This window comes from Orcinus orca, chromosome X (genome assembly GCF_937001465.1).
Source record: "Orcinus orca chromosome X, mOrcOrc1.1, whole genome shotgun sequence".
Taxonomy (NCBI): domain Eukaryota; kingdom Metazoa; phylum Chordata; class Mammalia; order Artiodactyla; family Delphinidae; genus Orcinus; species Orcinus orca.
Genome location: NC_064580.1, coordinates 107142074 through 107153951, shown reverse-complemented (window position 1 = coordinate 107153951; position 11878 = coordinate 107142074). Strand labels below are relative to the sequence as shown.

The following is an 11878-nucleotide window of genomic DNA, read 5'->3' as shown; positions in this document are numbered from 1 at the left end:
AAAGTTTCTATTTCGCCCTTTGAAATACGAAGTTATCTCGTCGGGAGATACTTTCAGACTATGTAGTGTAAACAACTCGTTTCTCTTCATACTTGCGCCCCCTAGTTTTGCCTAAGGTTACAATGACAGCCGCAGACACAGTAGCTGTCAGCCCTGATGGTTGCAAGCGTTTCCCAGGGCCGATTTATCTTTCTCGTAAGATTGTATCCTTCGGATTAGCAGAATGCCTGGCACACAGTAATCGGCTGCCTCTTCCCCAATTTCTTTGATCTCAGCGGGGTGTATTGTAATTGATCTGTTTATATGTTTGTCTTCCCCACGGACTGAGCTCGTTGAGGGTAGGCATCATGGCTTATTATTTCTCTGTCCCCAGTGTCTAGCACATATTAGGTGCTTTAAAAAACACAATTTTGAATTAGCGGTCTGGAGTAGATGCTACGGAAGAAGATAAAGGCTACGAGTTGGCCTGGGGATGGCATTTTTCCTGTTCTAAAGGGAAGGGGGGGCAAGGTTTGCAGAGGGCCCGGCCAGCGTAGTCACTCTGCGATGGGACCCACGGGTCCCAGCCACCTGGTTGGCAACAGGGCCTCGGCCTTCCGCAGGGTGGGGTGGAAAGTGGGGCGGGAAATCGAAAACCGAACTCGCGACTCCCGGCATTCCTCGTGGGCGGTGCTCCCCTTTGACCCCTCGCTCGCGTGCTACACATCCGGGTTTCTGCTACTAGTGAGGGGAAGATGGCGGCCGCGACTGTCTTGGTTCCCGTAGAGTGGATAAAGAACTGGGAGAAATCAGGGAGAGGCGAATTGTGAGTGTCCGGGCTGGAGGCGGGCGCACGGCCGGGCTGGGCTCGGGCGTCAGCCTTGCTCTCATATTTGTGAGGAGGTGGTGGTGGGGAAGAGGTGTCCCCTCCCCCATCCGGGTGGCGGGTGTGGATGGTTGTCTAGGAGTTTCGAACTCGGGGATGAGAGGTGCTGGTAGTCGCCGCCGACCTCCTGCTTTCCCCGGCTTCCCAGAAAGCCCCGCTGCCCGCCGGAGCTTGTCTTTTTTAGCCTCTTAGCGGAACTCTCGTTTTGTCCCTACGGGTCCCTGCGCTTTCGTTCCGTCTCTTTTTGTCCCCCTCATCGCTTGAGCTCACTTGGCTCCTTTCTCTTCACGGGGCCGCGCCGGGAGGGTTCGGAGTTTCAGTCTGTCCCATTTCTTTACTCTGCACCCGTTCGACTCCGCAGTTTGGAGCCCGGCGCCTCCTCTGCCCGAAGTCCGAACCGTCCCGGACTCCCTCCCCTCCTCTCCGCCCGCCGCCGCGAAGCCCGGGGCTTCGGGAAGAACCCCGCTTGGCACCTCTCGTCCTCTCCGGGAGCTGTCTCTCGGACTGTCCCGGCCTCGCGCGGCGCCGCTGCCCGTGGGCGAAGTGTAGCAAGGATTGCCGCTTTCCCCGAAGACCTACCGGCATTTCTTTGCTCCGTCTTTTCACCTTAGAGCCGTTTCGGGTTGGAATCAACTTTCGTCATTAAATGTTCCTAAACCCCATTTTGTCCTGGGACTGCAACTAATTTTGGCAACTCTCCAAGGTTCTCGTGTACCTAGAATAACGCGTTTCCTGTAGACCCAAAACTTGGGTTTGTTTGTTTTTTTCCTTTCAGTAATACAGAAAACAGTAATTTGCTATAACCGCGGTTTCCTTGCCCCGAATTTCAGCTCTCCCTGTCTCGGGGGGAAAATTCTCTTAAGCGGCGGAACAAACCCCAGATTTTAAAACAAATAACTTACTGCAATTTTTTTCCTCTGAATCGCTTTATTAATTAAAGCTCAGCCCCGTCTTAGATTAACTCCTGTTAGCCGTTTTTGCCGTGGTTGCGCGCCGATCCCCGTAGTCAGTTTACGGTTGCTGGCGCGAGATACGGATCTTTGAAACTTCGTTACTTGGAACGAAACGTGGGGAATGTGTCGGCCGATCTTGCGCGTGTAATAGCGCCGGCCTATATGGCCCTCCCCACCCCGCTGCCGCGCTCGCGCTGCCTTATGAAGTCTTAGTGTGAGCGCTAGACTTGGATTGCCTGGGTAAGCGGCAGTTTTAGCCACTTAACTAGCCGAGTGACCTTGGGTAAGTTCCTTAACCACTTTGACCGTTTCCCCTTGAGTAAATTGGGAATAATAAGTACTCAAAGCATTGTTGTGAAGACTAAATAACGCCTGTAAAGCACTTGCCTTATAGTAAGTACTCAAGTGATAGCTATTAAAAGTAATATTATTATTCCAATCTTTAGATATTTAAACTTCTTTGGACAGCTCTTGCACTTAAAGTCTGTACCACTCAGGTTAGCAATTAATTAGTCTCTGACTCTTTCATGTATACTTTTGTACTCTAACGAATTGAGAGACCCTTGAAGAGTGGGGACTGTCTCACGTTTTCTTTTGGTTCAACCCTCCCGTCCCCGTCCTTCCCCCACCCCCCATAGCCTTTCTAGCATATGCTTAGAGAGCTTATTTTGTTAACTGCCAGAGAAGTCTGTTTGATAAGCATTCATTTTTAACTGTTAGGAACATTTTCCAAATCCTTGTACTTGCTAGTTAACAAATAGCTATTAAGTCTCTTGTGTGCAAGGAAGGCAGGATGGGAAGTTACCAAACCAAACCATCATTTTCATCTATATTCGATTAGGATAACCCCCCAAAACGGATAAATCAGCTCATTGTTGTTTTGTTTACTTTTAAAGCCAACAGTTATTTAGGGACTGTCATCTGTAGATTGCTCAGCTTCCTCCTTCTAGCTAACTGCTTTTGACAGTTTTACTATGACTCCCACCTTAGAATGAGTGGTATTCAGGGTAGGAAATTCTGCTTGGCTTCTGACTGGCAGTGGTTGGAGAAAAAGTCATGTAGGAAGTCGAAATACCTAGTCAAAATGGAATTTTGGATTCACTTTATGTATATTTACATGATCCATGCTACCCATCATAATTTCTGTGTTTGAAGAGCTGCTTCAAAACTGCTATTAGGACTTAACGTTTATGTAGTTAGTGCATGGCTTGTGGAATGTAGTTTGAACTATAGTAGATCCAGATCAGTTTAGTCAGTTTTATAACTCTGTTCTGTTACATGAAGAGAGTTGTGTGACAATAATGAAATAGTGTAAATAGTTGTTAGTTGTATGAAATAGTCAAACAAATCACCATCCAGTGCTTAGTCTTCATTTACTGGACCTCTTTTCCCTCTTTGAAAACTTTGTTGCATATAGTCTAACTTTGGAATTTTTGTATCTTGCTAAAGATAGAGTTAGTATTTTCATTTTATTAGAAAAAATGGTATTATAAATATATTACAAAAAATATTTTCTTTTGTCTGAAAAACAGCTTCTTAAAATATAAACCAGCAGCTGGAAATGTTAAAAAAAATGTGCCACCAAATTATTAATGAATCCATTTATATATTTGGCTTTTAAGGTATGACCAGTATTTAAAATTATATCTTGGGTGGATTTTTCCTTTTTAATGAGATAAATTAGCAGATGAGCTTTAACTTGACTGAAAGTTACCTTTTTAAAAAACTGCATGATATGTTTCATGAGGTATTAGTTCATTTCTTGTCTGTCTCAGCAGTGTAAGTCTGTATTCTGGGAGTTGTAGTCAACTTCAGCAGCATAGTGAACATATGCAATGTATGGGATATTTTATAACTTTGAGAGGGCAAATTCTTAATTGTGCCTCATGAAAAGCAACTGTCTATTAAGATGGAAAGTCTTGGCTTTGAAGAATAAATTTTGTTAAGTAACTAGGGAGAAAAGAAAAACTGTATTTTGCCTATCTGAATGGTCCATCACATACTTAGCTAATCTGTTGTTTCCAGAGATACTGATTATGTTTTTCATGGTAAATTACAGAATTCTTAAAATGATCTTTTCCAAGAGATAGCAAAAGGACAGAGGAGGACTACCAAAACATAATTGTCCTTTCCAGTAACACTTAGATCTGCTCTTCAGAGTTTCACATCTTAATACAAACTCTTTGAAATTCTGCGACATATGCAAGATATGGATTTAATCACTTTAATTTTGGAATTAGAGCTCTAGTTTCTTGATGATTTCATATTAGCATAGGGTTTGCCATGATTAAGCTAATAAACTTGCATGTACTGGTAGATCCAGGAGAGAATTTTGTTTTTAGTAGGCATGATTAACACAGTGAGCTCAGCATTTCTTTGTGTCACAAGCAACCTTAATGGAGGATTTATATTCCAAGCTCTTAATCTGAAGATGTTAGCCTCATGTCAATACTTAGTTTAATTTTGAAATACTTGTATTTGTTGAATATCATCTATTTGTCTGTTTAAAGAACTTAATTCTTTCTTTTAAAAAAATTATACATCAATTAGAAATTTTTGTTGGGTGTTACCTTATTAATTACTGGTAGTTAAAATAAAGTTTTAAAATTTAATCGCCAAATGTTTTGGTGCCATTCTTTTTCTTCTTCTGCTACTAGATGACATATTCCAGAACTTATGGAAGTACATTTGGATGTTCATTAAATGTTGTCTGTCCTGAATTTTTTGGAGGGAAGTTGGAGGAGGGAGTTTATAGCAAATAATAATTCTAAGAAACTTCAGTGTTAGTATTTAAGTCTTTTTTTTTCTTCAAAAGGTGCTCTAAGTTCAGCTGAAGCTTTATCTGAAACCATTTTTTTATGTCTTACTTTTCATTTGGCATTTGTTTTCTCATTTGACCTGTGTTCATAAGTCTTGGTCTTATTTCCCTGGTAAGAGAAATTCATTCTTCAGAAAATGTTATAGCAGTATCAGAACATTTTTCCAGGCTACTGCTTTCTTTGTTTGCTAGAAAAATTAAATTATTCTTTAGTTAAGGTAGTGTGAGTGCTATTAATGTACTTGTGAGCAGGAACTTCTGTTGTCTTTTTTAAGATTTCCTGTTCCCTTTCCTCCTCATAAGTGCATATTTTCATTTTCTTAAATGCATCTTTCAATATAAAACTACATGTCCCAATATTCATTTTTGTGGGTTATGTCTCTCTTCTATCAATTATAATAGAGGTAGCACTTGCTTAACAAAATGCAGCCTTTTCTGTTGTTTTGTTTTTAAAAATTAATTGAAGCACAGATTGACATCAATTTTTTATATGTAGAGCCAACTTTGAGATGTTGAACATAATCAAGTAGTGCAGGTTGTGTTGTGTTTTTTTTTACTGGAAAATAGGACCAAGTAAGACGGAAAGCCAAATACTCATGTTAAAGAGTATTTGCAAAATAACATTAAGTTCTTGGAAGAACTTAAGACATTTTATTCAGTTTAAGATTCACAGGAATTTGACAGAAAGTATATTCTTTGTTCTCAGGGGCCTGAGCATCTCCACAGTAGCACCAAACTGTTATAAAAGTGGAAAAAATGGTAAACTCAATTATTTGGAGGTTATTAAAGGACTAAAATAATCATTTGAATTTGTACCGAGGCAGAATATTTGATTATTTTTAAAACCACATTAAAATGGGCAACTGTTGGAGGTAGTTTTGTTTTCCTCCCTTTAAAATTTAGGGTAGAGAACTAAAACTGTATGAGAGCTGTAGTAAGACACCCAACATTCAGAAACAATTGTTTCTTTAAGGATACTTAAAGATACTTAGGATACTTAAGGATACTTCTGTTAGTGAATTACTTAGGGGAAGAGCTGGGACAAATCTACTGATTGGGGGAAAATTCTTAGTGATTGTTTTTAGTTTCCTCCAACAACTAAGGCAGAAGTGTTTTATACTAGGGAAATAAAAGTATCTGTTATACAAGTAAGTTGCCTTATCATAATAACCCATCAGTGATTCCTTACACAATTTGAGCAAATCTTTGAGATGCTTATTAATAGTTCATGATGACATTATCATCTGCATCCTTTAATGAATATGTTTGTGGCCTTGTGACTGACAAGATGAAATTACATTTCAATGATTTTTAAAAATTATGTAACAATGACTGTACCATTAGATTAAGTGGGATTTGGAACACTGACATTCCCCCCTCCCCACTGGAAGGATTATAACAAAAGACATTTGCATTAAGCTTATTAAAACAAATAGAAAATGAAGCTATTGAAAATGTGAATAAGCAAACACATTCATTGTAAGAAGGAATATTTGACCTTGCTTTTTAGTAGCCTGGGTACGAAGGGAAAGATGAGTTACTTGATTTCCCTTGCATTCTTCTGTCAAAGATGCAGTATTTCCTGCTACTACATTCTAAAGGGAAACGAACCTCTGGGGACAGTGAGAACCACAAGGGGGAATTGTTTCAGTACTTTATAGCAAATATTGAAGCAGCCTTGATGCACCTTCTTATATATTTACTCTTAACAAAAAAGCTAAGTATCAGACATTTTTAGGTTATATTCTCTGATGATAGTCTTGAAGCAGATATTTTTGTATTGCCTAATGTAATGAAGATTGATTTTTTTTTATCTGAGGTAAGTTTGTGGTAGGTTTAACTTATTTTGAGAAATTAAAAGCTTACCCACTGTCTTAACACATTGGAAGGCCTATCTGGTTCTCAGAAGTAGTTGAAAGTACTTGGGGTCAAACTTAAATCAGCTTATTTAACCATTTCTAAGGTGCTCTCTGAAAAGTTTTTTTTTGTTCTTTTAATAGGAATTGGTTAAAAACTAATAACTAAATGAGATTTTCAAACTATGCAGATTTAATTTAGTAATTGTTCTTCAGTGGCAAGGTATTTTTGTTCTTTGGTTTTGAAAATAATTTTGTGAGACCTACAAATGAATTGTTGACTGGGAAAAGTTTATTGAACCGTACCCTGCTCATTCTGATGAAGTATTGAAATAATCAAGACACAGAGAGGTGAACTGCAAGGGCATGCATAATCTGCAAAGTCGATAATCTCTCTGTGGATGATTGTCATGTGGCATCATATTTCACCTTAGATGTGATATATAAGCATATTCTGTAAGTCTTAAAGTTACTTGTTTTATTGACTATGGAAAGAGCATTGCTAGACATAAAAGAGTGAGAAACATGCGCATTCATTGGTTCTCTTCTTTTTCGTTAGAGCTTTGTACAGCTTGTAATAAGAATATTTCTTTTTCTGAAATGTGAAATTAAAAAAATACAGAAAAGTACATAAAATCTAAATGTAGAGCTTAAAGAATCACTGTAAGATGCACACCCATGTAACTCATATCCAGCTCTAGTCAACATAATCCCCCTTCCTGATTGCACCCTCTTTATCTCCCCTGTGGTAACTGACATTTATGGCTTTCTCTAGTTTTTATTTACAGTTTTGCTACCCAAATAAGTTTAAGTTTGCTCTTCTTGAATTTCATATAAATGGAATCATAGAGGGTGTATTCTATTGTATCTGGCTGCTTTTGCTCAACATTATGTCTTTAGGAATCATTCATATTTTTGCAAGTATTTGCAGTTCTTTGATTTTCATAGTTAAAAGATACTCCATTGTATAACTATACCACAATTTATCTCTTAGGCTACCAATGAACAATTTTGTTGTTTTGAGCTTTTGGCTGTTACCAACAGTGCCAATAGAACCATTCTTATACAGGTATCTTAGTGTACACAGCATGTGTTCTTGTGGGATATATACTGAACTGTAGAATACATACATTGTATGTGTGGCTAGGTTCTAGATTGTGATTAACTTTAGCTCTGCTAGATACTGCCAAACTATTTTAAAATATACTCCCACCAGCACTGTATGAGAGTTCACCTTCACATCCTGGCTAACATTTAATATTGTCAGACTGTAAATTTTTGGTCAATATAATATGTATCTAATGTTATTTTCTTGGGGCTCATATTTTCATAGGCATTTTTCCCAATTTTTAAAATTGAAGTGTAGTTTATTTACAATATTATATTAGTTTTGGGGGTACAGCATAGTGATTCAGTATTTTTGCAGATGATACTCCATTACAGGTTATTATGAGGTAATGGCTATAATTCCCTGTGCTATACAGTATATCATTGTTGCTTATCTATTTTATACATATTAGTTTGTATCTGTTAATCCCATACTCCTAAATTGTCTCCCCCTCCCCTCGCCCCCCGTCCCTCTCCCCTTTGGTAACCACAGTTTGTTTTCTATATCTGTGAGTCTGTTTGTTTTGCATATGCGTTCATTTGTGGTAGCATAGGCGTCTTTTTCTGTGTTATTGGCCATTTGGATTTCTGGTTTTTTGTGAAATGCCTCTTTATATCTTTTCCCCATTTTTCTGTTGGATTGTTTGCACTTCTTTCATTGATTTGTGGGAGTTCTTTCTGTAGTCTGTATTTGTCCCCTTTGTGGGTTACATTGTATGTGTGGCAAATATCTTTTGTTATTCTTAGGCTTGTACTTCCACTCTTATGGTGGTGACTTTTGATGAGCAGAAGTTGTTCATTTTAATGTAGTTAAATTTATCAATCTTTTACTTTTTGATTAGTACTTTTTTGGGTTTACTAGTTTCTCTCCATTTTCAGGTTAATGAACTTATCCTATGATTTTCTGGAAACATTATTTTGCTCTCCCTTTTTAAGTCTTATCTAACTGGAGTTGATTTTTATGTGTGCTGTGAAGTAGGGGTTGCAATATATTGTTGTGGTTGACGTATATGAAGAAAGTTCAGCCTCACACATAAATAGTTGGCAAAAGGAGGAGAATTTTAGTAACCTTTTCAGATAATTGTAGATATTCTTTGATACCATGTCAAAATTTGTCAGGTGGTAGTTTGTTAATGGTTTGTTGCAATGCCAAATCCAAAACCATATCAGTGTACTTTTTGTACTTTGTTAAATTGAAATCCAATTGTCTCTCTTTTACTTGGAATCTGTCTTTTACCCATGCATTATTTTGCAACATCATGCATTGGTCATTTGGAAAATATTGGTTCACTGAATGATGCAGCACTTCCAAATATTGACACAATACATTGTATAATATAAAAACCCCCCACATTCTTTAGTATCATCACTGAACTTATCGGGAAAGTTTTTATGAATTGGGAACTAGCCAAGTCCATGGTGCCAGATAAAAGTTTTCCAAAATTCTAATTTTTGTTTGAAACCTTACATTTTCTCATTGGCAACAAATACTCTCAGTTGTTTTTCTTGAAGTGACTGGCTCTCTTGGTTCCTTTTTGAGAAAATGCCTGCCAAAGACCCAAATCCGAATAACCATAGTTTGTCATTTCTTTCAAGTAAAAATGGTGTTCTGTGAAAAAGCAGCTAGTTCAGCTCAGAATTCAAACAGTCGTATAGGTGATTTTCCTGGAGACAACCATGGTATTTTGGTGTGTGACAGAAATGTTTTATGTATACTTTCCAATTTGTCACATAGAATATTAAAAATATGTATTTTTAAAAAAGGCATGTTCTCAGGGCTAGGATTTATTAAAATTAATTTTCACTACTTCATTAAGGACATTTTCTTTATTGTAGATACAAACACATAACATCAGATAAATCTTAACACATTTTAAAGTGTACAGTACAGTATTGTTAACGATGAGCACAGTGTAGTACAACAGATCTTTAGATCTTTTTCATCTTGCTTGACTGAAGTTTTATACCCATTAAACAGCAAGTTCCCATTTCTCTTTCCCCCTAGCCCCTGGCAACCACCGAAATTCTACTTTTTGCTTCTATGAGCTTGATTACTTTAGATACCTCATATAAGTAAAATCATGCCATATTTATCCTTCTGTGACTGATTTACTTAGCATACTATCTTCAGGGCTCATCCATGTTGTATATGACAGGATTTCTTTGTGCCTGAGTAATGTTCCATTGTATGTATACACCATGTTTTCTTTATGTATTCATCTGTTGATGGACATTTAGGTTGTTTCTATCTCTTGGCTATTGTGAATAATGCTGCAGTGAACATGGGAATGCAAATACCTCTTTGATATCCTCTTTTCAACTCTTATGAGTAAATACCTGGAAGTGGGATTGCTAGATTGTATGATAGTTCTATTTTTAATTTTTTGAGGAACTTCCGTACTGTTTACCATTTTACATTCCCACCAACAGTGCACAGGGTTTCCAGTTTCTTCATATCCTCCCTAACACTTATTTTCTGTTGGTTTTTAAAGAATTAATTTTTTTAAACAGGTGTTTTAAGGTTCACAGAAAAATTGAGAGGAGGTTACAGAAATTTCCCTTACCCCCTACCCCCGCACATGCACAGCCTCCCCATTATCAACATCCCCCACCAGAGTGTTACATTTGTTACAACTGATGAACCTACATTGATACATCATAATTGCCCCAAATTCAAAGTTTACCTCTGTGTTCACTCTTGGTGTTGTACATTCTATGCATTTGGACAAAGGTGTAATGATGTGTATCCATCATTATAGTATCAGAGTATTTTTACTGCCCTAAAAATCCTCTATGCTCTGCCTATTCATCCTTCCTCCTAACCCCTGGCAACCATTGAACTTTTTACTGTCTCCATAGTTTTGCCTTTTCCAGAATGACATTTAGTTGGAAACATATACTATGTAGTTTTTTCAGATAGGCTTCTTTGACTTATTAGTGTTCATTTAAGGTTTCTCCATGTCTTTTCATGTCTTGATAGCTCATTTCTGTTTAGTGCTGAATAATATTCTATGGGGTCAGTGTACCAATTTATGTATCCATTCACCTACTGAAGTATATCCTGGTTTCTTCCAAGTTTTGGCAGTCATGAATAAAGCTGCTGTAAATCCATGTGCAGGTTTTTGTGTGGACATAAGTTTTCACCTCCTTTGGGTAAATATCAAGGAGAGTGGGATTGCTGGATTGTAAGGTAAGAGTATGTTTAATTTTGTAAGAAACCACCAAACTGTGTTCCAGTGTGGCTGTACCATTTTTCATTCCCACCAGTGATGATTGAGAGTTACGTTGCACCACATCCTCACCAGCATCTGTCGTTGGCAGTGTTCCAGATTTTGGCCATTCTGATGGGTGTGTAGTGGTATCTCATTGTTTAAATTTCCATGTCCCTGATGATATATGATGTGGAACATCTTTTCATATGCTTATTTGCCATCTGTATATCCTCTTTGATGAGGTGTCAGTTAAGGTCTTTGCTCATGTTTAAATTGGGTTGTTTGTTTTCTTATTGTTGAGTTTTAAGTGTTATTCGTATATTTTGGATAATAGTCCTTTATCAGATGTCATTTCTGGTTTTTTTTGTTTGTTTGTTTGGGGTTTTTTAATAATGACCACCCTTACAAGTGTGAGGTGATGCCTTATTGTGGTTTTGATTTGCATTTCTCTGATGATAAGTGATGTTGAGCATCTTTTAATACACCTATTGGCCATTGGTATGTCTTCTTTGGAAAAATGTCTATTCAAATTCTTTGCTCATTTTTAAATCAGATTTTTTTTCTTGCTATTGAGATGTAGACGTTTCTTAAATATTTTGGATATTAGCCCCTTATCAGATACATGGCTGGTTTGCAAACATTTTTTTTTTCCATTTCGTAGGTTGCCTTTTCATTTTTTTTTTTTTTTGGCCGCACCGTGTGGCACGCAGGGTCCTAGTTCCTTGACCAGGGTTGGAACCCATGCCCCCTGCAGTGGAAGCATGGAGTCTTAACCACTGGCCCACCAGGGTAGTCCCCTGCCTTTTCATTCTGTTCATTGTTTCTTTGCTGCGCACACAAGTTTTAGTTTGATGTCCCACTTGTCTGTTTTTGCTTTCATTGTGCTTTTGGTGTCATATCCAAGAAATCATTGCCAAGACCAATGTCATGAGGCTTTCCCCCTGTGTTTTTTTCTAGGAGTTTTACAGTTTCAGGTCTTATTTTTATGTATTTGATCTATTTTGAGTTGATTTTTGTATATGATGTAAGAAGTGTCCAATTTCATTCTTTTGTATATGACTATCCAT

General features: G+C 37.7%; 1 protein-coding gene across 12 annotated transcripts in view; it reads left to right on the top strand.

Annotated features, from left to right (window-relative positions):
- Positions 1–678: 678 nt before the first annotated feature.
- The window catches only part of THOC2 (THO complex subunit 2), a 103427-nt gene continuing 92227 nt past the window's right edge, over positions 679–11878 (top strand). For 10 of the 12 annotated variants that reach the window (XR_004479581.2, XR_007474783.1, XR_004479580.2 and 7 more), the window contains exon 1: positions 679–805. Coding sequence is in view for 9 of the 12 variants with exons in the window: in XM_033414976.2 (XP_033270867.1) it covers positions 735–805 (71 nt within the window). In the remaining 3 variants the exon portion in view is untranslated. The remainder of the gene's footprint in view (positions 806–11878) is intronic. The other 2 variants (XM_033414979.2, XM_033414978.2) reach the window with 1 other exon arrangement.